General features: G+C 54.4%; 1 protein-coding gene across 1 annotated transcript in view; it reads right to left on the bottom strand.

Annotated features, from left to right (window-relative positions):
- The window catches only part of LOC122201807 (cadherin-23-like), a 296594-nt gene that overhangs the window by 141875 nt on the left and 127913 nt on the right, over nt 1-26806 (bottom strand). Inside the window, exons 6-8 of the mRNA XM_042907791.1 lie at nt 23750-23944; nt 20040-20168; nt 12212-12290 (exon numbers count right to left, since the gene is read on the bottom strand). Of these exons, the coding sequence (XP_042763725.1) occupies nt 12212-12290; nt 20040-20168; nt 23750-23944 (403 nt within the window). The remainder of the gene's footprint in view (nt 1-12211; nt 12291-20039; nt 20169-23749; nt 23945-26806) is intronic.

Below are 26806 nucleotides of genomic sequence, written 5' to 3'. Positions count from 1 at the left end.
GGTGGGGCAGGCAGTGCACAGGGACTCAAGCAGGGGTGCCATGGGGCCCACATCCCGAGCACAGCTGCGCTAGGGGAGGAGAAGCAGCCCGTCTCTGCCCACGATCCATTTTGGTTCCGGGTCATGGCGCGTCTAAGGGAAGCTGGGCCGTTCCAACGGCTGTGGAAGGCGCTGCCAGCAGGGGCCCTGGTGAGTCACCCACCTCCATCTTGGTGCAGGGGATACCCGCGAGGGGTCAGGGGCAAAAGACCAGGTCAATCATATAGCACATGGGAACTGCCTCCCTCTCCCTCTCCCCTCCACCACCCCCCCCTCCTCCAGGGGCCCCTGCGACACTTGGGGATTTTACAGAGAGCTGAAGTGTTAGGTTTTGCAGGCAGGGGAGACAGGCACGAGCCAATGACTTTTGTATTTTTAGAGACTCCCTTCCCACCTACATGCTGAGCAATGCTAGTATCTTTTCCTGTCTGTGCCTGTCATCAGACGATAATGTTTTGGCTAATGTTCACCCCGTTAACATTCCCATTTTACAGATGAGGAGACCGAGACACAAACAGGAGAAGCGACCTGCTCGGGGTCACCTGCCCCTGGAGCCCAGGCTGGCCGGGAGGAGCACCGGGTCTAAGACCCTCTCTCCCTGGGGTGCCCTGCCCGTAGCCGGCACGAAGTAAAACACTGAAGACGTGGATATGCTGACAGGAACGAAGGGGCAGATGCAATGGTTCTGTTCCCCCGGGAAGTCATGAATCAGAGCTGTGTGGGGGTAGGAGATGGTGATGGGCTGAGCTCCTAGAACTCCATCTGCTTACTTACCCAGTCGGGGAGCCCCAGGGCGGCCCCCTCCTGCGCCCCCCACCCCGTCCGCTCCTCCTCCTTCCGCCCCGCCTGCGGAGCTGAGCCCAGAGAGACTGGGAACCGCAGCGTGGGGTTGTTGGGCGACTTCAGGCTTAATATCTTTGTAACCATATTGCAAAAGGGCATGCCTAAGACGGCGCCTTTCGCTTAATCTTTCTCTTTTATTGCTTTTTCTCTTGTATGATTTAACCTTGCACCAGGTATCAAGCTAGATAAATAAAAACTTTTATTTCAGATTAGCCCCGGCTGGGGGCTGCCTTGAAAGCTGAGCAGTCATCCAGGGAGTGAGATGAAAAAGGGAGCTGGGAATCTGAGCTGCTTAGAGGGCTCATCTCAGGTTCAAAGCCCCCAAAAGGTATTTGAGACCTTTTCTGAGGGGAGGGGCAAAGTCTCCTCCAATGCCCACAGCCTGCGGGGGGTGGGGAGGGGGTGGGGTAGGGCGGGTCCTGAGTCAAGCACAACAACCTGCCTAGCCCAGCCCTCCTGACCCCCTTCCAGACCGTCCCTCTCCCTTCTCCTCACCCGGTATTTCCTCCCCAGCCACCAGGCACCGCCTCTGCAGACTTATTTAGTTCCCCTCCTTCCCAGTGGGACATGAGCTCCACGGGGGCAGTGACAGTGGCTTTCACTTCGCCATTGGTCCCCATGGTCTAACATGAAGCCTGGCCCACGGTAGGCACTCAATCAATATTCACGGTTAACTGAATGAGTGAACGAATCCTGGGATTCTAGTCCACACACAGACCAGTGGGTGGACAGGAATTACTTCATTTCCCAGGCGGAACAGTAAAGGATGGCAGAAAGAATGTGGACTTTGGAAGCAGAAGGATCTAGATACGAATCCTGCGTCCACTACTTACGCGTTGCATGACCCTAAGCACGTGAGCTGTTTCCTTGTTTGTAAATGGCTCTGGTCAGCCACATCCTTGAGTGATGGTGAGGGTCAGAGATGATGTCTGGCCCAAGGCAACTCTCACACATGTTCTGTGACATACAGACATACAAGATGTTGTCCGTAGCAGCACGGTTTGTAATAGCAGCAATCAATGCATGCACCCATCGATAGGAACGTGGATTGCCTGGGGTATTTTCACACGATAGAATAATGTGCAGTAATAAAAATGAGCAAATGATACCTACACGAAAAAAAATATGAGTGAATCTCAGATACATAATATTGGGTAGAAAACATAAGTCCCTGGAGACCATGCATAACATGACACTTTTTAAGTAAGGTTCAAAGACAACTAAACCCAAACAACATGTGATCCATTTATATGTGACAAAATAGTTCTTAAAAGCAAGGGAATGAAAAAAACACAAGATTCAAAGATAAGGCTATAGGGATGGGGAGGAACAGAGCCAGATGTGAGGTATGGGTGACAGTTGAGCTCTTGGGTTGGTTGGTGGGTCATTAAAAATTTCATTAAAAATTAGTGTCATTAAAAATTAGTAATGAGGGGCGGTCTGGGTGGCTCAGTCGGTTAAGCGTCTCACTTTGGCTCAGGTCGTGATCTCACAGCTCGTGAGTTCGAGCCCCGCGTCAGGCTCCGTGCTGACAGCTCAGAGCCGGGAGTCTGCTTCGGATTCTGTGTCTCCCTCTCTCTCTGCCCCTTGCCTGCTCGCAGTCTGTCTCTGTCTCTCAAAAATAAACATTAAAATTTTTTTAAATAAAAATTAATAATGAAACTAAAGAGGGCCAACATAGACCAATGTTGATCATGATCCAAGAATTATGTCTGAATCAGTTCCCTGTGCTTGAGGTAATACAGAAAGAGAATGCAAAATAAATGGTGGCTAATTTCATAATTCCCCAAAGGTCTCAAAGCCCTGGAAGTCCAATACAAAGCAGTTACCCTACAGATGAGGAAAAGTAGAAAAGGGTCAACTTTGTTAAAAAGACAAATGCTTGTTGACATAGGGAAACCGGACTAGAACCTCCCTGCCAAACAACCTCCAGCCAAGAGCTAGGATAACCTCCAGCCCCTGTGAGCAACCTCCAGCCGTGACTGGTCTGCCAGACCCCAGAGACGTGGTTCCCTGAGCTGAGCTGAGGTCCATTCCCTGCCCAGCTAGGGAGGTGGACCCGACCTGTAGCAGAAGAGGTTCGAGTTGGGCCTAAGAGGGAGATCTTGGGGGGTCCTCCCACAGTATACGTAGGAGGTTCTATAGTATCCTGAGCACAGGACAGACTCCTGCCCATGAAGAGGATGTGAGAGAGAGAAGAAGCTGGAAGGGAGGGTCTCAGACCCAGTGGCAATGACACTTCTCAAAAGTCTGCTGACCAACGTTATCCATGGGAAGCAAGGGGCAAACTGCTGGCAAAGAGCACATAGGGTCTCCTTAAAGGAGGGGGGAAGAGCAAAGACTTCTCTGGTTGATCACAAAGGGGCGCACAGGACAGCCACTGAGAGCAAGAACAGGCCGGCTGGTTAGCACGCCCCTGAAGAGAGGAAGGAGAAAGATCAAGGGGAGAATGAAGTACAGGCTTTCCTGAGGTTCATCACTGTCATTTAGGTGTGGTGATGGGGCAGAACTGTAAATAACGTGCCAATGTATTTGTATAATCACATAAAAAACCTGCCAGAGGCACTGTCCCCAGATAGTTTTGAAAAAGCCATGGGCTGCAAAAGGAATACACCTTGCACACATTCATTCCAGCTCTAGAGAGAGTGCCTACCAACTGTCAGTGGCTTCTGGAGGGCTGGGTAAGGCTTGGTGGCCTGTCTAGGCTGGCGGGAAAGTGTGCTGGAATCAGCTAGTGATGTCTGCCTCAGTACGTGATCAGTAAATTCTGGTATGTGTGCTGATGTACGTCCAGGGTAGCAATCACAGGTGTAAACAGATCAACTTTCCTTATGAATATGCCCCTTTCTGTCTAGGCCACCACCAGGACCCCAGAAACCTCGACTCAGAGATTAGAAGCTTCTTTGTCTCCTCCTTCTCTTGTGCTTCTATTTTCAGTACATCACCAGAGCCTGCTGCCTTCCTTCCCGTACATCTCCCCAATGACCACCCCTGCCACCCAGTTAGTGTGACAGTCTATTAGCAGATCATTCCTCGTTCCCGTGCCTCCTGTTCCAATCCGTCCAGACAAGATGAATCTTCTGATGGCCCCCTGCTCCCCTTCCCCACCGCCAGCCTTGCTCAAGAACCCACTCATTTTGCCTCCTATGCCCTGTACCAACTGCTCCCACCCCCACCTGTCTGTGATCTGCCCTTCACTTCTCCCTGGCCACCTCTTGGCTCCAGCCAGGTGGGCCATTCGCCCTGTGCCGAGCCAGATGTCCTGAAGTTTCACGTGCTTCCAGGCACCCGCTATGCTATCCCAAGCCAGGGGCTGTGGCATGAGATTCAGGTGTCCAAGGCAGGTCTGATTCTCCCAAGTTTTCACTTCTCGGGGGGTGGGGGAGAAAAAACACCAGACCTCTTAATCACAAGGGCTTTGATGTATTTCAAAATATGGTCTCCTGTGATAGCTACCCCCTGCCAGGCCATGGCCAGGGGCCCAGTCCAGTTATTGGCATATGTGTAAGCTTGAGCAAGTCTGACTGTATTTGACTATTCTCTCTAAACACACACACACACACACATACACACATGCACACGCGCACACACACCCATACTCGTACGTGCATTCACACACAAGCAGCCTTCATTTCAAAGCACTCAATGTGTTTTCAAGGAACGTCCTCACTTGTTAATATTGACATAAGATCAAAGGACTGGCAAGTGAGGGCTTTGTCCTTCACTAACATACCTGGGCAAGTCTCCAACATGACTGGAAGTGAGGCCACTGCCTTTCAAGCAGGAGTGAGGGGTTTCAGCCCTGACACTGCTCACTGATTCTCGATTCCAGGCCACCGTTTCTCAACCTTCCTTTCATTATTGCCCCTGCTACCAGCCATTTAAGATATTTTTTCCTAACTGCTTCCCCTCATGAAATTCCAATACCACAGATATGTCTGCACATATACAGCTGTGCTTGATAAACAGAGTAAAAATTTTTCACCCCCCATAACACACTTTTACCTCCTTGCGGGTGATATCGCCCTTATCGACTACACATGCTTTTCCAGACCAGTGCTTCTCAGAGTGTGGTCCCCAGACCAGCAGCCTCAGCATCACCTGGCCCTGCCCCCAGAATTTCCAATTCAGTAGGCTTAGACTGGGGTGCAAAATTTTGAATTTCTAATAATTCCCATTATTAGAAGTTGATGCTGATGCCACCAGTCTGGGGACCACACTTTGAAGACCACTGTCATCATGAAAAATGGATGTATTCTGGAACCCGAGGGACATGGGTTCAAATTCATGTTCTTCTGGGGAGCCTGGGGGGCTCAGTTGGTTAAGTGTCTGACATTGGCTCAGGTCATATCTCATAGTTCACGAGTTCGAGCCCCACATCAGGCTCTGTACTGACAGCTCAGAGGCTGGAGCCTGCTTCAGATTTTGTGCCTCCCTCTCTCTCTTCTCCTCCCCTGCTTGCACTGTCTCTCAAAAATAAACATAAAAAAAATTAAAAAGTAGCACCTGGTGGCTCAGTTGGTTGAGTATCTGACTTCGGTTCAGGTCATGGACTCATGGTTCATGAGTTCGAGCCCCCCACGTTGGGCTCTGTGCTGACAGCTTGGAGCCTGGAGCCTGCTTCAGATTCTGTGTCTCCCTCTCTCTCTGTTCCTCCCATGCTCTCTCTCTCTCTCTCTGTCTGTCGCTCTCAAAAATAAAGATTTAAAAAACTTTTTTTAAATATTAAAAAAAATTCACGTTCTTCCACTTAGTAGCTGTGACCCTTGGCCAGTCTATGTACTCGCAGATCCTCACTTTACTTGTGTGTAGAATGGAGTAATAACGTCTCCCTCACAGACTGCTGTGAGAGATAAATGTGTCCAGCCAGTGCCTGGCACATGGCAGGCACCCAATAAATGGCTCTCCCTGCCCCTCACCCTGGGGAACACTCCAGAGCTGCAGAAGGCCCAGGCAGGCAGGGCTGTGATGGGAAAAGGGACGTGGCCTGCAAGGCAAGGACGATGAGGGAGGCGGGGCTTCTGTAGCCTGGAAGGTGTGGCTGGGCTGAGATAGAGGCTGTAAGGCAGGACATGGTAGAAAGCGCTGTCCAGGGTTTGTTCACCACACCCTCACACCCCAGGCACTGGAAAGGAGTCCGTTCAGCATCAGTTACAGGAAGGAGAGAATTAAATGACAGAACCCATCAGTCTAGCACGTGTGGAAAATGAAAACGCTTCCAATAAGGATTCAGATGGCGTCAGAACCACCTGGAGGGCTCCTTAAGCCCCCTGCCCTGGGCATCTGATTCAGTAGTTCCAGGGTGGGGCCTGAGAGCTCCCATGACCAACAAGAGTTCAGGGGCTGCTGCTGCTGGTCCACGGCCCCCACTTCACTTTGAGAACCGCTGCTCTACAGCCTCTTGTAGATGGGCTCCCTACATCAGGGGATGGAGAAACCACAAAAACTCTGGGTATTTGCAGAAAGGTGACGGCAGGACAGAATCCTCAGTGCCCTTGGGGATGACTGATGGAAGCCTTCAACCTGGGCTCCTGGCCACTGGGGAAGCCCAGCTTGCTAGCATGTGAGAGTGGCCTTGGCTAGGAATGCGGGCTTTGGGCAGCATGACACCTGCGTGCCTCTGCCACATCCTGCTTCCCTGAGGGAGGAGGGAAATAAATGGTTGGCCTCTTTTGAGGGCCTACCATGCAACTGACCTATGTGACACTCACCAAACGCTGCCCATTTTAGACAGTGGCCTCACTTATGCTTATTTTCACAACTCTGTGAGAAAGATATGACTGGCCCCATTAAAAGCTGGGGAAACTGGTCCTTTGAGAGTTTCAGTCACCCACTCTGAAGTGGAAGACAGGAAGACAGGGTTCCTCTCTGGAACAAACAATAGTCAGATGTTAAAGTAAGCAATTTCCCTGCTCAAGGGGGCTCGAGAGGTATCTCAGGCAGTGGGCCGGTCCTGTGCCACCTGCCCCATCAGTCACCTCCTGTCACCTCGGCCTCCTCATCCTCCTTTGGCTCTGCTATCTCGGCTTCCCAATGTGACAGCCAGTTGGGGGACACCACGGCAGCCTCCTCTTGGGCCTGCTTGTTCTGCCTGCCCTCCTCCAGCCCACTGGCTCCAGTCTGACCACTGGAGCTTCACACAACACACCTCAACAACATCTCCCACCACCCCCTGCCCCACCACCCACCCACCCCTAGAACTGGCTTGCTACCACCCTCAGGAGCAAGGCCTGGCATTCTCCTGAGCTGGGCATTCCATACCCTGCATGGCTGGGCCCTGCCTCCCTCTGTGGCCTCCCCTCCCCAAGGTCTCCCTTGCAGGCTGCGCTCAGCCGTGCTGGATTACTGCAGTTCCACAAATGTACCGCACTCTCTGCTGCTCTGGGATCCTGGTAAACACTGTGCTCTCTGCCTGTAACACCCTAAATCCACAGTTCCCGGGTAGTTCCTGCTCATCAGTTGGGGGGCGGCTTAGATGATCTCTTCTCGGTGAGTGTCCTCACCCCAGTGATGGCTGGGGGAGGTGGCCCCTCCCATGGATTCTTCCTCACTTCCTATTACAGATATTTTCAAACATACAGAGAAGTAGAGAGAACAGTCTAATGGACCTTTCAGGGAGCCATCACTCCATGTCAATAGCTACCGATGCAGCCCACGTATCTCAGTCTGCTTCCCCACCTACCCTACAGGTTCCAGAGGCTGAGACAGTGCCTCCAGTCCCACACATTCTCAGGACATTAGCACAGCTCTTGGCTCAGAGAAGACCCTTGATCCAATGCGGGTGGATGCCAAGAGCGCACATTTGTTGAGCACTTACTATAAAATCAGACACTCTTCTACATACTTATGTGTCTTTGCTCTCTGTATGTGCATAGCTTCCCTATGAGGCTCAGGCTACTCGTACTTTCCATTTCACAGACTGAAAAACTGACGCAGGTTACACAGTTAGTCAGTGGTAGCAGGCGAGCAAGGCGGTCTGACTCTGGAATAGAGCTACCCACACAAATAGGATGTGAGCCACATGTGGTATTTTAAATTCTCTAGTAGCCATTAAACATTAAAAACATTCAACATTAAAAAAAATAGATGAAATTAATTTTAATAATATGTATTTCACTCAGTCTATCTAAAATAATATGACTTCGACATGTCATCAATATAAGACATTATTAATGAGATGCTTTATAACCTGTTTTGCATAATAAGTCTTCAAAATCCCCTGGGTTATTTTACAGACTAGCCACATATCAAGAGCTCAGTAGCCACAGGGCAACCGTACTGGCCAGCACAGATAGCGGTCAGCACCCTGGACAGCAGCCACAGAACCTGCCCTCTCAACCGCTTCCCTACTTAAATGGATGAAGGAAGAAATGAGTGAATAGAAGTTCCTAGGACCCCTGGGCCTGATCTTTCCTTGATAATTAATAATGCTTAATACTTTATGGCCCTTTAGAGTCTCTCTGGCACCATTTTATCTGCCATAGGGATTATTAACCCTGTACCATGGTTAAAGATTATGGGGTTAAGAGGGGTCAAACGCCTTTCTCTGACACACTGCTGCAGGTGGCAGAGCTGGGCCTTGAACCCACAACTCTGGACTGCAAGTCCAGTGCTCTGTATGGGGAGGGCCACAGCTGCCCCTTGAAGCAGGACTGTCTCCATCTGGCAAAGGAAGGTGTCTGTTGAGACCCCGGGCTGGGCTGGCCTTTGGGGATGGGAGCCCCATTTTGCTCGGGTCCTGAGGGAAGTGATGCCCTTGGTGAGTGGCAGGCCAGGCACAGGCTGAGGAAGCAGATGGGGCCTGTGCCAGGTCCTCTGTGGAAAAGAACCTTGTCATTCTTCAGTCTCAGTTTGGCCACAAGAGGCTGAGAACAAATTGATGGCAATGGAGCCATAACTTACCTCTGAAGGCCTCTTTGTTCTTGGCAAAACAAAGGGGTCATTAGTAATGGCGAAAGCGCTGGTGTGCAGACATAAATCCCCCCAGCTGCAGGGCTGATAAACAGCCCAGAGGGGATGGGGGCCTCAAGGAGCCCAGCAGGTTAACCGCACGCCATGGATCACTCATGGGCTCAGACTTGTGTCCACCCACATACAGACAGAGCCACCCCCTTCCCAGGCTCTGGAGGTGCCCAGAGACTGGGTCACCCTCCGTGGCTGTCGGGACTCACACCGGGCTCTAGGAGCCACCAAGACCCTTGTTTTTCCTCTCAAATGAAAATGGCTCCCTAGTATTGAGGGCTGAAGCAGGCTCCCACAGGGTACTCAGGGCCAACTTGGGGCAGTCCATGTGAAGATGCCCTTGGGGGGCATTCCTTCTTCCTGCTTCAAGCCAAACAGACACTGGCTGAGCCTCCCAGGGAAGGGCCAAGACTTAACATCACTGGAAAGGCATGTGTGTGAGGCCAGATCCTTGGGAGACAATGTGCTTTGCAGCAGTGTCTATGGTGGTCAAATGAAGTAGAGTTGAGGCCACATCCTAGCTTTCAGTCTCCTGTTCCCCTGGGGGACTTCGCCCTTCTGCTGGTCTGCCTGCTTTAGACTCACAGTGAGGCCAGGTTGCAGGAGGACCATGCCATCCCAGGGCCAGAGAAGGGCGGGCAGGAACAGGCAGGTGGGCAGCAGGATCGGGAGAGAAGGAAAAGGGAAACGTTTTCCTCCAGCTGCCTGAAAAGGATTTGGGTGGGGCTGCGGGTTTTGTGGCGACAAACACCCATGAAGGAGTTAAAGGACCATCAAGGCCACCCTATAAGCGAGGTCCAAGTGCTATCTTGGCAAGGATGGCAACTATTTGCTGCACGTGCTGCCCTCTCTCTTTCCACATCAGTAACAGGCTCTACCAATTGAGTACCGCACTGAGCCTGCTTGGCTTCACGGGTCCTCTTCAGGCAGCCATTACCAATCAATCACAGTTGGCATGTGAGAGGAAACCCATTTGTCAACCTTTCTAAAAAAGCCCTCAAAGCACATCTTTGCTGGCAGTGGGAATCCTATAAAGCTACGCTAAGTGCTCCAGGCCTTCCAGAAGTTTCTGCCTCCTGCCCCCACCTTTACACACATCGCCTACCTGTAGTTTCACATTCCGGGTTTCCTTTCTCATCCTGCGGTTCATACTTGGGGACCTGGCCCAGGAGAGCATGCCCCTGGAAATCTCGTAGGATGCTGCCACAGGCAATTGGCCCCAGACTTCAGATTCCAGAGCCCAGCTCAGACACCCAAGGCTCAGCAGCTCTGCCCTCCAGCCTCCTGCTCCCAGGGGATGGGGTGAGGAGGGAGAGCTGGCTGGGGCCATCTTTGAAGGCTGGAGAGGGCCTCAGGGTCTGAGGCTGGTGGCCTAGCACCCAGCATGAACCTGGAATGGACCAACACCCTGGAGGATGGCCTTTCAGTGTCACTGCAAGAATTTCCCGTCTGGCCGTGACTGCAGGCTAGCTCCTGGCTCCTTGCTCCCCACCTCATCCAGGCGGGGGTATGTCTGGAACCAGCACACAGGCAATGAGATGAGGAGACAATCCCCCACCCAGCCTGGTGTCCCCTTCATGCTGTTACCTTATCTTGACCCCTCAACTATCATCCTTGGGGCTCACCGGTGTTTCTGCAGCTCTCCAGCACAAGTCCCTTGCCCCTGGGAGGCACTTGATTTGCTTCCCAAATCGAAAAACTCATAAAGGAGACCAACACCAGCATGGGCCTCCCTCCTCTGCTCAGTGGGAGAGGGCCCCCAAATTCTGGGGGGGGGGACTCTGCCTTCCTGCAGAACGGTTTCCTTCCTAGGACTAGCTTTCCCACACCCTGGCCTTAGGACCATCTGCACCTGGGGCACTGTGAGAAAGGACCATTCCTGGGCCCCACCCTAGTTCCACAGCATGAAACTCTCCATGGGTGCCAAGGACTCTATTTTTGGTAGGAGCCCCAGGTGATCCTTGGGCATTCTGGAATTTGAAAACCCACTACCCTGGAGTCACCTTCCTTCCTTCCTTCCTTCCTTCCTTCCTTCCTTCCTCCCTCCCTCCCTCCCTCCCTTCCTTCCTTCCTTCCTTCCACAAGTCCACGTTGGTGTTTACTCTGCTGAGTCTTGTGTGGGGCACCAGAATGGGGAGGAAGTGGGGTGGGGGAAGAGAGGCCCGAATCTATGCTGCTGCTGACCACATGAGCTGGGGTGGAATTTGCTTTGGGTCCTGGGCTGGAAGACACAATGGTAGTCATGCCAGCAGCTGCAGATCACAGGGAACCCACAATGCTCCTGATTTCCTGCGTTCCTGAGGATGGGGGGTGCTTCTTCCCACCAGCTAATCCCCAACTTTGCAAGGTTATTATTGGCTGCTAGCAATAAAAATAATAACAGCAACTGACACTTATAAAGGACCTTAGATCCATTAACTGGGTTCTTTACATATATTAAGTCTTCTGACCCTTAACCATCCAAGGTAGGTACTCCTACTGCTCCCATTTTATGTTTGAGAAACTGAGGTATGGAGACCATCCCAAGGCAATACACTCACGAGACTCCATCCTCTACGTTCGTCATCATTACACCTTGGTGTCTTTTGAGTTTTAGGGAAAATATGTCCCCAAAATGTTGCTCTCTGTTGTGGAGGTGTGGTCAGGAGAGGCGCCGGGGTAGACACTGGCCTGGTGGCCTGCCATCCTCCTGGCCATCAGTCTGGCCTGCCCACATGCACTAGGCTGACCCTTCACGGACCAGTGGGCAGGGAAGGAGGCCACATGTGTGGTGGGCAGGGTACACAGGGACAGAGCCGGAGAGTGTGCGTGAGTGAGCAGCCTCTCATGGGCCTGTCACCGGCTCCCTCTCTCCAAAGCCACCCAGTCCTGGGACAGCCAAATGGAGCTGCTACATGATCTGTCTCTGGGTGGGGATATGAGGTCAGGGACGCCATCACCCAGAACCTTCTTTGTAGCCAGTCTCCATTCCGCTCAACCGAGAGAGCGGGTGGGAGAGGAGGGGCTCTGTGCCTCCCTTGCGACCAGACATGAACTCCCAATGCTCAGAAATGTGATGGGAGCATGAAATCAGCTGAGGTGTAGCTCTATTCATTCTAAAATGATGTACAAATACCACCCTTTCATCAAGTCAGAAAAGAAAACAAAGAAAAACAGAGCACTGAAGGAGGTTAGATGGGAGTCCCCAATGACCCGGGCTCGGAGCCCCAAAGTGCTCACATGCCTCGGACCTTGGACAGTGGCACACACTCCTGTCACCCGACACCACCCCAGCAGCCCCCAACACCTTAGCCTCAGTCCCAAGCACCTCTCCTCCTTCCTGGCTCCTCCCTCCTTCATCCACTCAGTTCCCTTCCCAAGGCCTTACCTGAGACGATGGTGTAGCCAATCCCCCGGGGACGTCCTTTATCCTGGTCAATGGCAGTGATAACTCGCACGGTTGTGCCCTGGGCAGGAGAGAGGAGGGACCTGAGTTTGGTTGTCCAGCCCCTGGGCGGCCTCCCTGCTGCAAGGCCAGCCTAGGAAGTAGCTGCTGAGTGCTCAGGTCTCGGCTGTCCCCATCACCCTGGGGACATAACACTGAGGCCTTGGCAAACACCTCAGAGTCCCATGGGGAGGCCCAATCTTGCTGATGCTATCATTCTCTCTCCGCCTCCCCATCTCCCTCCATCTGGTGTGACCATCCAGGAAAGAAGAGCATCCAGCTGGGGGACAAGAGATCTCATCTCTTTCTCAACCACCCATCAAATTGCTGTGGGACATCAGGAGGGTTGCTGCACCTTTCTGGTGTCAGTTGTCCCACCTTAGTACGGGTAACAGCAATAACCCTGGGACCTTGCTTTCACTAGGACTTCAGTAAAGGAGAACATGGATCAATTACTCTACTAACGAAAGCATCATAAATCCTGAAAGTGAGTATCTCTAGGGATGACCCGGGAGGCCACCAAGGCCCTATGAATCACGCCCTGTCCAGCAGTACCACCAGCGGTTCCTGCCTCAAATGGCTCTGTCGCACACCCTGTTCATCCTCCCTGCAGCAATGGGGGAGAAGGAGCCAGGTTCTGGGACCACCAGGATGAGGACTCGGGGGTCCCCGCTTTTAGGGAGTACACAGTCTATGGGGAGGGGTCGCAGACAGATTCACAGGCACTGCTATACACACATTAGGGTGCTTAGATGTGGAAATGTACCCCAAAGTGCAGAAGTCCACCTGGAGGTGCTGGCAAAGGGTTATACGGGCAGCAACATTTTGACGGGTCATGAGAAATGAGTAGTTTTCCAGGGAGAGAAAATGATCCGGAAGGCAAACTAGGCAGCACAGGCAGAGGCCTGGAGCCATAAGACTCTCCAGGAAGAGATCCTGTCATATAATGGGCACATTCACATGTCAGTTGATGGGTCGGTTGGCTGATTGAATGAATGAACGTATACAAGACGATTCTCATTTCACCACCACCACCACTTGCTGGGTCGTCCCTTGCCCACGGCAACCTTCACCTTAGCCTCCAGGCCCTAGCACACCATTGTCTGGCCAGCCAAGCCTGTCCACCATGCCAGCCTGAGATTCTCGCCTGGGCTACAGTTCTCCCTGGTTAATAATGAGGAGGACAGGGGCGCCTGGGTGGCTCAGTCAGTTAAGCGTCCGACTTCGGCTCAGGTCATGATCTCACGGTTTGTGGGTTCGAGCCCCACGTCGAGCCCCGCGTGGTGCTGACACCTCAGAGCCGGGAGCCTGCTTCGGATTCTGTGTCTCACTCTCTCTCTGCCCCTCCTCTGCTCACGTTCTGTCCCTCTCTGTCTCTCAAAAATGAATAAACGTTAAAAAGAAAAAAAAATATAAATAATGAGCAGGATAGCCCTGTCCCCATCCCCTAGGGAAATGTCAACCCTGGCATTTACATGTCTAATGATGAACTCTTGTGGCCTTGATATGCTGCCTCTCACTCATTTGCTGCTCGTCAGCTAGAGGGTGAAGTCTGTAGGCCACGTGCTCCTGAACACCTTCTCCTGTGGAGAGAGTCTTGTTCTCTGACACGGAGGCCCTCTGAGGGGGAGGGGGGCCCGGGAGTGAGACACCTCCCCTCCAGACACAGAAGGGGCATTCACCACCTCACCCGCTCGGGGCAGTGCTGCCCCTGCACAGCTCTCCCTCCATCCTCTCCTGGGCCCAGGTATGCAGCAATCTGGAACACCTCTAGGGTGGGCTGAGGGAAGGCGAGAATGTTCCAGGAGAAACACGGCCATTGCCCCGAGGCCAAGGCCATGCAGAAAGCAGATGTGGCTCCCTCCTTGGCCCCCCCCACCCCCCGGTGGGATAAGGGATCCCAGAGCTCTGACGACACCCCCTGGGGGGAAATAGACTGTTACCAAGTCAGAGAAAGACATCATTAAATGAGCATCTCCCCAGGTGGGTTCTGAGGACCCAAAGGGGGTCAGAGCCCAGGAAGTTCCCGCTAAGGCAGGTGCTGTTCTTTCTCAAGCACTCACTCTGCTGCGGCAAACGCCTGCTAGGAACTCGTTTCCCCCTCACACGTACCCCAGAAGCCCCATTTTCCGGATGAGGAAACTGAGGAACTCGAGTTACGGGGCCTGGCCGTGGTCCCGTTGCAACGAATGAATGGTGAAACCAGGGTTCAAAGTCAGATACTTTGCCTCCAAAATGCTCTTGCCCTCCAGGCAACACTGCCTGTCTACCAGCTTCTGTGATAATGACGCTGTCATTTATGAAAGTCCCTGTGATGTGGCAGGCACCAACCTAAGCACTTCACAAGCATTAGCTCATGTCACATTCGGGACCACTTACATGTCCCATCCTTCCCTTGGGCTTAGCGTAGTAAAGGCTCCTAGAAGTTAGTAAAGTGGTTAAAACAACAACAACAACAACAACAACAACAACAACAACCCTGTTAGCCTTTGCTCTCTTGGGCTTTCTGGTCTGATGACAGACTCTTCTCCTGTAACATCAGTTAATGGTCCCAAACCCAGGCATCTGTGTGTGTGTGTGTGGGGGGGGGGGGGGGTCATTCAGGAGGCATTCATCAGATTTGCAGAGTCTATGCTAACTGCTCCCCCCAGTATCACCCCACACAGGGCACTTTTGGGGGTGCCTGCCTTTCTGGGGGCCACTCCTCACATGGAGGGGCCTGGATTTGTCCCCAGGGGGAGGTCCCAACGGTGTGAGTCTTGGGTGCCAGGACGGGCTTTCTGGACACGGGAACAACCCCCTCTTTTCTAGAGCCCCATGTGGCCTGGGCCCCAAACGTGTTCCAGTATGAGGGTTCCCAGGTCCCAGGCAGCCGCTGGCCTGCTGAGGGCACAGACTAGCCTGCCAGGTTAACTGGGCCCCGAGGCTACCAGAACACCTTTCAAGAAGGTCACTAAAGAAACCTCAAGGGGCGACCGCAGGTCTCCGGGCATACAATCCGGGAGTGGCTGGGCTGAGCTGGGCCTAGTGACCCCCGGAGGACTGAAACGGGGCCGGTGGTGGCCCGTGCAAATAAGGGACCTGGTGGCCAAAGAGTCCTGGGAGCACCTTCCCCACGGGCACTCCCACCCTGGGCTGCCGGTGGGGCTCCGAGGGGCCAGCAGGCAATCCAGGACAAGATGACGAGGAGGCCGGCTCTCCCCAGGAAGAGCCACACCTGAGCTTCTGGGAAGTGAGATCCAACAGGCTCCTGACAAAGTTTGGGGTTTCATCTCTTTTTGGGTAAATAAATCCATTTTTAATAAAACCCTGAGCTTTTAATACAAGTGCAGCCACAAAGACTGGAAATGTTATGAGAAGGAATTAACGGGGAGGAATGGGGGCTCTTGGGATCCCACGGCTCTTGTTTCGGAGTCTCAGTAATTATATTTTCAATATACTGAAACTTATTTCCAAAGACGAGGGGATGGGGAAGCATGGCCCCTGCCCGGCCCAGAGCCAGGCCCCTAACTGGCTGGCCCTCCAGCTAGGGGCGGGGTTGGCTGGGAGAGTAGGTGGGAAGGCCCAGGAGGGTCAGGGAAGGGTCCACCCTGCCACGAGGCTCCTCCTGTCACAGGAACCCATGTTGTAAGCAGGAGGCCTCCTGGGAAAGGAGGCTCCCCTGAGAGGTTAAGGGGGCACAGGCCCCCAGGGCCCCGGCTCCTGGCGGTGGATAGAGCAGTATGGTGACGGGGTTCGGGGTTTGACTGGTGCCAGGCTGTCTGGGCTGCGAACCCTTCGAGTGAATTACTTGATCTCTCGCTGCCTTGTTTTCCCCATCTATAAAATGGGTATCATGACAGCCTCCACCCCTGAGCAACTGATATTTGCAAAGCACTTGGAACTGTACCCAGGACGCACAGCAAATGCTATAGACGTGACGGTCACTGTTCACGGGGACCACCATGAGATCTGATGCAAGCTGAGTTGCCTCTCCATAGGGAGCGCATGCATGTGATGTTCCAAAGGACTTCGGCACGTTCAGACTCCCTAGCACTCCAGAATCCTACCACGCATTCTACGGGTAAGGTGTTTTCTGGGTATCCTATAGAGAGAGCAGCTAACAGCCCAGGGAGAGCTAGCACTGGTTAAACACCTACTCTGTGCCAAGCACCGCGCTGGGCACCCAACACAGGTACTCTCACGTTTTCCTCACAAGCCCCAGTGCAGGGGAATATGTGAGGAAACGGAGGCTCAGAGGGTTCTAGAATTGGTCTCAAGTCCCAAAGTGTGGGGTGCGGATGACTGGGTAATGGAGCGCTTGGGTTGAGGTGGGTCTGGGGGACTCCACGGCTGGCAGAGGTGACAGGCCCGGGGCTCTGTGCCCAGTAGGTATGCCAAAGCCAGGGGTGGGGGAGGTGTGCGAAACAGCCCCTGCCTCCGAGGTCTGGGTACTGGCGGGGGGAAGTCGGGGGCGGAGCTGAGAGGAGCTCAGACTTCTCTAGAAGGAACTTGTGTCTCCCTTCTGGGTGGCCTGCCTTTTCCAAAGCAGCCGGCCAGGACAGGAGCTGGAGCTATAACCCATCAGGCTCTGCCGGGCCTCAGGGGTCCCAGCCCACCTCTCTCCCCTGGGACTGCTTTCCCGGTTCCATGACAAGATTAAGGACTTGAAAGGTGGACACAGTTTGCTTCAGGAGGTGGGAGGCGCCCGTGGGGGGAGGGGGCCCGTGGGGGCTGCAGGGGACTTCCGACAAGAGCTGCCACAGCAGATTCTGAGGCAGAAAATCCTATTTCTCAGTCCTTAATTCCAGTCAATTCCAGTCAAAGGGCTGATAGGCATCAGCTGGCAGTAATTTGTGCAGTTTATCCGCTCTTTTCACCTTCTATCGGTCCTTCACTGACGGGCAGGTCGACATGCCGCTGCTCGAGTGAGGAAATTAAAATTTGATGCAATAATCCCAAATAAGAAGGATTTTATTAGGTAATATATACACTTTAGATGAGGCATGCTGGCCCGATACACTGATAGAGAGAGGCATACATGCTGGGAGCCGCAGATAAAGAGGAAGAGTGAGGCAGAGTGGGCCGGGGTCCGAATGGAGGCCCCGAGGCCAGCAGAGGCAAGGCTGGGAGTGGGGATGCCTGGGTCCTCGGGTCGAGGAGGCTGGGCCTGCCACAGTGCTCCTTGGCCCTGGCCGGCCTGGGAAGTACTGAGTTAAGTCCGGATTCCACACTGTAAAGGGACACGCAGGGCCCGGATCAAGGCATGGAAACCGATTAGAAGCCTGGGAAAATCACGCTTGGAGTATATGGGAATCGGCCTGCAGCAGAAAAGGCTGTGCTAGGGACACACAAGTGACAGTGCTCCTTTTAAGTGTGGGGACAGGGTGGAGAGGCCGAGCTGTGTGCCCACGAGAAGATTCTGTGGGTGCCCGGGAAAGTCCGAAACCTCCCCCTTACTTCCTCGTCTGGCTCCCCTGAGCCCAGTCGTGACCTAAGTGGTGGGGCTCACACCTGCTCCCTGGGAGCTCCTGGGGCATTGGCTTTAGTGGCCTCACGGCGCCAAAGGGACAACCTACTCATAACCACTGTGACCGAATGCCTCGCTGGGTACTCTACACAAGCATGCAACCTCTAATCCTTGAAGCCCTCGGGGGATGGAGACACTACTGTAGACATTCCCAGTCTGTTTCCCAGCGAGGAAGCCATCCAGAGCGTGTGTGATTTGGCCAAGGTGGGTGCGGGGACCCGCTCCCAGTTTCCCTGGCTGCCTGGTCACCATCACATCCTCACTTCAACCAACAAGTTGGCTTTGAGCATCTTCTCTGCACTCAGCCCTGGGCACGATGCCCTGGGAGACCCACTGGAAGCCTGAGACCAGGTCCCAGAGACTCAGGTACCTTGACTACCAGGAGCTCCAAAATAACCCACTCACACGTCGGTGAACATTATAGGGACAACTATAATTCAGTGGTAAATTATGCAACACAGGGAGGGGTGAGGGAAAGAAATGGCTGGTTACGTCTGCGGGCTGGTGAGGATAAAGCCAGGAAAAAAAAAAATCAAAGAAAAGTGGCCAGTGAGCTGGGAACCAATAGACGGGCAGATTTTGTACTGTTGATAGGAGCAGCCATAAGGGGTGATGAGGATGGCAGGATGGTGAGAGGGCTGGTCTGACCAGGACATCGTTTGTTCGTTCGTTCGTTCGTTCGTTCATTCGTTCATTCATTCATTCATTCACTCCACAAACACATCCTTAGCACCCCTGATGTGCTATGCCCACAGCAGTCCCAATCCCTGCCCAACTACGCTTCCAGTCCAGCAGGGAAGCAGAGGCTGAGCCAGCTGTCCAAGAGTGCTGAGTGCTAAGAAGGGGACATTTAGGGGCCAGGGGCAGTTGGAAGGGCCTATCTTCTCTGAAAGGCCAGGGAAGGACTCCCTGGGCTGAGAAGATGTGGGGGTAGCAAAGAGACTTTGGAAGGAGATAGCCTTTAGCCTCAAAAGCTAGAGGTCCTGCTGTCCATGGACCACTAAGAAAGAGAAGGTGAAAATATCTCCCCCAAAATATCTCCAGATGCCTGCAGCAGGAGACTAAAAAGGATCTTGCCTGTTAGGGCCTCCAGCCCATACCTGGCCCCAAGAAAGACATGGCTACTACCCTCACAAACCCGGAGACTAAAGCACAGTGCTTCGAGGATGCCATGGTCAGGATGGACCACAGCCTCCAAACTGGAGGTCAGGCTTCCCTGGCCTGTGGTGGCCTTACAGGTACAGTCTTCACCCTGATCAAGGGAAGCCTGCCTTTCACTGATAACCTAATCCTGTGAGCCTATGCAGGTGTGCATGTGGGTGCCCTGCTTTGCTCTCCAAGTTGTGTGTCTTTCCTCTAAGCACACCGAGCTCCGTCAAAAGGAAGGGCACGTTTTTCTTTCCACAGAAAAGACTCCCCAAGCTGCATGTCCAGGGTTGCACCTGCCGAGAGGAGCCAGCGTTTCTTAATTTATCAGCCGAGTGTGTGTTTTAGTCGAGTTTGCGCAAAACCACGGATGGCGACCAGGCAAGGGATGGGCGAGTGAAGCTGCCCGCTCCCAGCCCCTGCCAAGCAGGCAGTAGCACGTCTGGGTCTCGAAGATTCCCAGTCACAACCGACTGAACCAGAGGCAGACACAGAGCCCAAGGGCAGCCAATCTCCCGGCTGGCTGGAGATCGGTGACTGTGCAACGTGGCACAAAACCATGAGCGCAGCCAACCAGGTGCCTCTTTTGAAAACGTGGACTTGAGAAATCCAAAGACACAGCAGTTAGGAGGAGCAGCCAGAGCTGTGTGCTCTCAGAGAAGAGCCAGGCCAGAGAGGGTTGGGGAGAGAGGGGCAAACGGCCGCCATCTTAGGCAGCACTGGTTGGCTGGGAGAGGCAGATCGACCCATGAATATGGCTGAGCCCAAATCTGGTTAAGCCTGGCTGAGTCCAAATGTGCTCTCCAGACCAGGCTGGTTCCACAGGCATCCCCAGTATCCCACATAAATCTTTCTGAGCTGCTCCTGTTTGTTTATGCTAGTAAGTCTTTGTGTTTTGCTTCTTGGAACCCTCTGGAGATGAAGTGAGAGGGTGAGGACACGGGGTGCGGTATGAAGAGGGGGTTGGGTTTTCACTGTGCCAAGACACCCATCACGACATGCACAGGGATTGAAGGGAATAAGAAATGCCAAGGAAGAGCCTGTCCTACCAAACAGGGCCCCCGGCCCCAACGGAAGCTCAGAGGGAAGCCCCACGAGGGCCAGGGAGCATCTTACCGGAGGAGAATGCTCATAGATGTTAGTGCTGTAAGGCAGGTTGATGAAGATAGGGTCCATGTCCTGGACATCTGTGATGATGATGGCCAAGTTGGCCAGGGTAGACAGAGGCCTGGTCTTGTCTTGATCCTTAGAGGACAGAGAATACACAGCCTTAGGTTGTGACATTGTTGACACGTGTGCGCACACACACACACACACACACACACACACACACATACACCTGCACACACGACACCCATGTGCACAAACCTGTGTGCCTATGTACGCACAGGTTCCCACACTCCTGCACAAAGATCGTTAGCACACAGAAGTTCAAGAACTCTAAGAACCCACGGTGATCTCTGACTTGTGCAGGAAAACGCAAACAGGGTCCCCAAGGCCCAGCAGAAGGTGGCTTATCCAGTGTCACAGAGGAGGGTTAGGGTAGATCTCCCCCCCCCCCCCCGTCCCCGCCCAGCCTAGCCCTGATCATGCTGGACACCTCACGGGTGGGATGACCGGCTTGGGGTAAAGAGACAGTGCTGTCCTTAGCAACTTCTCTTGATTCAGGCAGAGGCCACTGGCTGCCGTCATGCCTACTTCCTGCCCCCTCTCACCCCAGGGCAGCAAGGGAAGGACCAGGATGGGCGTTCCTCAGAAGAAAGGCCCTCTCACAGGACAGGGGGCCAGTCTGAGACCTGTATCCCCGCCCCCTCCCCGTCTGCACCCAGGGTTTAGTGGTCAAGCAACTTTTCTGACAGAACAGCAGGGGGAGCTCCGGGGCATGTGACATTTGGGGGACTCCAGGAAGAAATCCTGAGAGGTCGTGTAGGCCATCCCCCTGCGGCCAGGCAGGCCGTGTTTGAACCCTCCTAGTCAATTGGAAATTTAGTCTTATGAAAGCTCACCAGGAGAGGAAATCAGAAACATATCTTCTATTACCCCCAAATACACAGCCCCCCATGATAAACTGATTAAATAGCCCACTGCTATCGAATAACGATAGCCAAGAGGAACAGAAACTACACGCTGAATACACGTTTCGTACCAGGCACTGCGCTCGCGCCTTGTTTGCTTTTGTAGATACTATGTGCCCATTATTCAGATATGTTGACCGAGACTCACAGAGGTTAAGTAACTTGCCCAGAGTCACGCAGATGGTGCCTGTGTAGCCCAGACTCAAACTCAGATCCTTTTGCAATACAAACCTGCCCTGTTTTGATCTGGGGCCCTGACGTCATCTCAGCCCCTGACTTGCTGGGTCACTCTGCCTAAGTTCTCTTCCTTCATGGGGTCTCAATTTCCTTCTCTGGGAGACGAAGGGGCTCCACACAATGACCTCCGTGGACCCTCAGGCCTGTACATTCTCTGGTCTGGGATTTGAGAGTGACCGTCCTCTGATGGGGTCTCCCTTGGTCTGGGGTGACCTGACTGATGCAAAGCATTCTCCCCATTTCAACAAGCCTAGAGCCTGTTCCTGCCCTCCAGGTACACAGGTGCAGCAGTAGAGTCTTTGGCGGGGGAGAGGGCAGGTTGTCCTAAGAGTCCTCAGGGACAGTCACGGAGAGGGTGAGGGACTTTGGGGATGAGGGGTGCGTGCGGTAGGGTGGGGGAGAGTCTGGATGCAGGAGGAGCTGGGCAGAGGATCCATCAGGGAGACACCTTCCCAGACTCTAAGACAATGGAACCCACAGCCCAGGCTTGGGGGCTGCCCGTGGTAAGAGCTCTCCGCCAGGGACCTGAACAACCAGGCAGACAGGGCCAGAGTGGGAGGAACAGAAAGCCCCTTGACTTTCGGAGCAGGGGAGGCCAGTGACCCTCATTTGCCGTTAGCAGTCTTCTGTGGGCAGCTGGCTTTGTCCGGCCTGGCACGTGCCCTCCCCTCCGTCCCGCAGTCCTGGGGCCACAGCCTTGCTCCCGCCACAGATGTCCCCATGCAGCCTATCTCGGATTCCACGGCTGGGGAATGGGGATGGCAGAGGGCACCCTGGCAGGGCAGGCGACACGCTGGGCTCCCAGCTGCCACTCTGGGGCCTGCAGCTCTCGGCAGCCGTCTCCGGGGAAGTCCTCACATTTCCCCACCTGGTGCCCACCCCGTGGCGTCTGGGGCCCCACCCTGCTCCCCGTGATGCCACACAGGAGACTCTCCTTGGGGAAATGCCCAGCAGCCAAGGGCACAGCACGGGTCCTAGAGGGGACTATGCAGGTGCAGGAGCCATCAATATCGAAGGGCTGCTCCCGTTCTATTGCTTCAGGGCCTGAGTGCTGGGAGATTAACAGCAATTTAACTGTATTCACCGTCTCAGCTTGAGCCCAGGCCTCTTGACAGGCCCGGCCACCCAGACCTGAGCCTGTGCCCAGCTCTGGTCTCTCCCCCACCAGCCCAAAGCCATTTTTACGGAAGATGGAAATTACTCCACAGAGACAGGCTCATAGCAAGAAAGAGAGCAAGCGTCTGTGCATTTCTGGGCCCCGGTGTGGGCAAATGGCGGGTGGCGGGAGGGACACCGCAGCTGGGTGCGGGGGCAAGGGAGCGCACAAGGGTGCAGGTGCATGCAGAAAGTGGACCCTGCTCTCACAAGCCCCGTCGGTCCCAGAAGTCAGGTTTACTAACAGCAGCACACGTGGCCTCCCAGGCGACGAACACGGAACCAGGGGAGAAAGGGAAGAACGTGAATGTCTCCTGCAGCGGCCTCCCCAGAAAAAGAGTGCGTTTCCTGGTTCTTGGGGCCTCTCTCCACCTTGCCCAAGCCTGGGGGAGCCCCACCTTTCACACTGGACCCTCGACCTAGTCCGTGTGTCTTACCCCAGGATCCGGGCTCTGTGACCGGCCAAGCGGAGCCCCCAGCACCACTGGCAGTCCCCGCTGCAGCGACACGGGGCCAGAGGGCGTGTGTCAGGCGATAAGGGACAAACGGCCACCAGCTCTTGCCCTGCGGCCTGCTGAGGGCTCCGGCTGTGCCTGGAGAAGAGGCAGGAGCAGGCAAGACAGGAAGGCAGGGGTAGGAGCCTGCTTAGGGTGTGGCCTGCCTGTCCCTCAGGTCCTCCCGAACAGCAGGCGACAGAGGCCGAGCCGCTGTGATGTTCTGGAAACTCAGAAACTCCTGGCCGTGGGGGCCCCGGACGGGTGGCAGATAAGCCAGGTTTGAATGCTCGCTCCCTGCTACTCGTCGGCTTGTGAGTCTCAACAGTCTCAACAGCCATATAACAGGACGATGATTCTCTCTCTCCTCCCTCTCCTCACTAACTGAACCCGGAATTTCCAGACCCCAGCGCGGTCCTTGGAGCACATAGCGTGCCCTACTCAGGATGCCTGGACCCTCTGGTCCCTGCATGTCGGGTGGTGTCACGACATAGCTGGCTTCCCACCTCGGCCTGATGTTCCAGAGAGCAAGGGGACACCCCACACCACGGATGTCCTGTGGGATTACCAGCGCGGGCACGGGAGTGAAGCTGCTGAGTCACCACCGTCACCGGAATGGCTCCCGTGCCTCAGTTTCTTCGTCTGTAACATGGGTCACTTGGCATTTATTACTTATGAGCTGGGGCTGCCGTGGGGATTCATGGAGACCATCCACCCGAGTGCTCAGCCCAGCCCGGCCCTTGGTCTCACTGTGACTATCACCAGCATCACGATGGCTGAGCCTGACCAGCAGGGAAGGACGCCGATGTCCCATTGCTCTCCCCCGGGGTGGGGGGGGGAAGGCAGACATCCACGCGGGACTCACCGTGGCGTTGACGGTGAGCTGGTAGGCCTGCGTAGTCTCGTAGTCCAGCTCCCGGATCACCGTGACGATGCCGCGGGCACTGTCGATGGCAAAGAACAGGGAGGGGGGCTGGAAGGAGTAGAGGACACTGCCGCCCGCACCCAGGTCGGGGTCCGTGGCGTTCACAATGAAGATGGGTGTCCCCACCGGTGTGTTCTGGGGGTGAAGCAAAGCAAACAAAAGGGTGAGAAGTGCTCAGAGCAGCTGCCTTCGTCGGTGACTATTCCCCCAAAGCCCATTAACCACGTCCCTCCAGCCAACCGGACCCGCGGCTTTGTCATTTTTATTCTAAGAGGGTTCAGAGGAATTTAAAATGCAGTTATCTGGTTGTTTTTGTTTTTTTTTTTTTCCTTTTTTTGATGGCCTCCTGGTGGCCGTAACAGCACCAGTTCTAAAGATGATCTGCTCATCCTGGAGTTCTGGATGAGGGCCTTTTGGTCCCCAAGCCCCCTGTTTCTTGGCGGTGCTGATTCGTCCGTTGAGTGCCCCTTTCTGCCCAAGCCTCGGGCTCGGGGGGGTTCGGTGGGGCACCTGGGAGTCAGTGTGTCGGGAGGTTCAAGGGCAGGGAGCTGAGAGGTGCACACTACAGGCAGGTGGCCGGGGGCCCCGAGGGCTTTGCTGGCAGCATGGAGGTTACTCGGATTGCCCTGGGGTGGGGCATCCACAAGCCATCCCTGGGCCATGGCAGCCTGCCACGAGAGGCCCACAAGCCCCACTCCAATATTACCACCTCCTGGGAGCCTGCCATGATTCCCTCTGCTATACACTACGTACGGACCCCTGCCCTTTTCCGACGTGGGGTCTTTGGTGAAATGTTGCTTCCTTATGGAACCTTCTAGACCCTTAAGGCAGGTCAGCCCCTCCCCCGCCCCCAGCCTCCCCCGCTGTTTATATTAAGGTTCCCACCTCACCCTGGATGCTTTCATCATCCACATATCTTCTATAATTCCTTGGCCCGCGCCTGTCTTCCCTCACAGCGCCCGTGCTCCGTGGAAGCCACAGGGCTCCAGCTGCCTTGCCTAGCACAGTGCCTGGCACATGGCAGGTGTTCAGTCAGTGTCCTCTCTCAAGACATGCGCGAGCTGCCCAGAGAGCGCTCAGCACATTCTCGGGATCTGTTTGCATCTCTGCCCGACGGCCAGCTCTCGTCACCGCAGCGCCCGCCACAGGGCCTGGCACGCGAGCCACGCTGGCAAAATGCTGGGCGAAGGAACCGATTCATAATTTAGTGAGCTCTGGGCACATCTGAAGATGGGCAAGCTAATGAGGCTCTTCATGGAGACGAGAGGGTAAAAACAATCCCCGCTCCCGTCGACTGACTGTTACGTGCCAGGTCCTGTGCTGTGCGCTGCGTCTGTCCACCTCTGTAACAAGTAGCTTTCTAGGTGGCAGCTAGTATCCGGTTTTGGAAAAGGAAGCTAAGGCTCAGAGAGGTGAAGTGCCTTGCCCAAGGCACACAGCTAGGCAATGGTAGAAGGTGGCCTTGAAACCAGGTCCAATTCTAAGCCACCGATCTTTAAGCTCTACGCTAAATACTTCTCTTAAACACCCATGGCAGTTCTCGTCCTGACTCTTCTGTGTCAGTGCCAGCCTGAGTGAAGCCTCCTGGCCAGGAGTGTGGGACTAGCCCGTAAGTTCCCTGAGGGCAGAGACAGTATTCCTGGTCCTGCGTTTTTTTTCACGCTGGGATAATGACTGGGTCCCTTCGGACACCTGCAGGGTCTCTCTCAAGGAAGGCATCCGCGTTGCTGCCTCCTGTCTGTGCTGCTGGCCATGACGTGGGCCCTGTGTCACCGCTTTGAGCAACTTCTTTCACTGGGGCATGCTGGCAACCCTTCCCCGGGACTATCTGCTTGAGGCAAGAGTGTTCTTTACAAGACCCCTGCTTAGGCTGGAAGGGGCCCCGGGAGAACGATGTGATGGAGTTGCCATTGTTTCTTTCTGAGTGTGCGGATTCTCCCCCATCACTGAGCATGTGTCAGGCTGAATAAACAGGCTCATAACCTGTCCTTCTCCCACCAGCACTGAGCACAGGAGGCAGATAGGGAGGCCCCTCTCCTCCACACCATCCATGACTCCCCAGTGCCCCTTTGCACAGGACACAGGCCCTCATGGTCTGGCGCCATCTCCTCCTTCATACTTTATTTCCTGGCAGGTATCCCTTAGTGGCCTTTAGCTAAGATCATGTGTAGCATCTATTCTTATCAGTTTAATATTTCCTGGTAGGTAGAGCTATTTGTACTTTCCAAACCCAGCAGGCTGCCTCACACCTTGGAGCCTCTGAACCTCCTTTTCCTTTGCTAGGCCTTCCCTCCTCAGCTCGGTGGCTTGGAAAACAGATGCTCTCTTTCCCTCCAGAAGAGCATCAAGTGTGCAAGGGGGCAGAGCGGACAAGTGCCAGGATTTCAGGGATCGATAGGCCTCTGCTGGAGCCCCAGCCTCGCTGTGTGTCTTTGGGTTCCTTAATCTCTCTGATCCTTAATCCCCTCTCTGTCCACCGGAGTCAATAACGTCCCATAGGGTTAGTGTGAAGAGAACGTGAGCTCAGGAGTGCAAATTTCCCAGCATGTAATAAGTGCTTAGAAGTTGGCAGTTGGGATTTTCGTCATCTGGTGCCTTCCAGAAGACTTGTAGACAAGAACGCCTTCGAGGGGAGGGCAGGCAGGTGTCAAGACGCACGATGAATATTAATAATACCGTGCTGGGCATCCTCTGTCTGCACCCTCCAGATGCACAGAGTACCCTGCTCTGTCTCCCCACCCCCCCTGCCCCCGGCAAGACCTCAGTGGACAGCATCCACCCCCAGGCTCCCTTGCAGACTAGCTTCTGCCACGGGGAGGTGCTCGTAGGAGCTCAGAGTTTGGGAAAGAGGCAGGAGGAGAAGGAGCCTGGGGGATACTTTTCCACTCCCTCCAGCTCCAGGCCAGCCGCCCCTCCTCCCTGGCTGCAGCCTTCAGTGGGGTCCAGGCAGGCAGTGCTATCCCCTCCCCTTTTCCCTGCAGCCCTAAGGGCTGCTGC

This window comes from Panthera leo, chromosome D2 (genome assembly GCF_018350215.1).
Source record: "Panthera leo isolate Ple1 chromosome D2, P.leo_Ple1_pat1.1, whole genome shotgun sequence".
NCBI lineage: Eukaryota > Metazoa > Chordata > Mammalia > Carnivora > Felidae > Panthera > Panthera leo.
The sequence above is the reverse complement of the archived record's forward strand: the minus strand, read 5'-3'. Positions and strand labels throughout refer to the sequence as shown.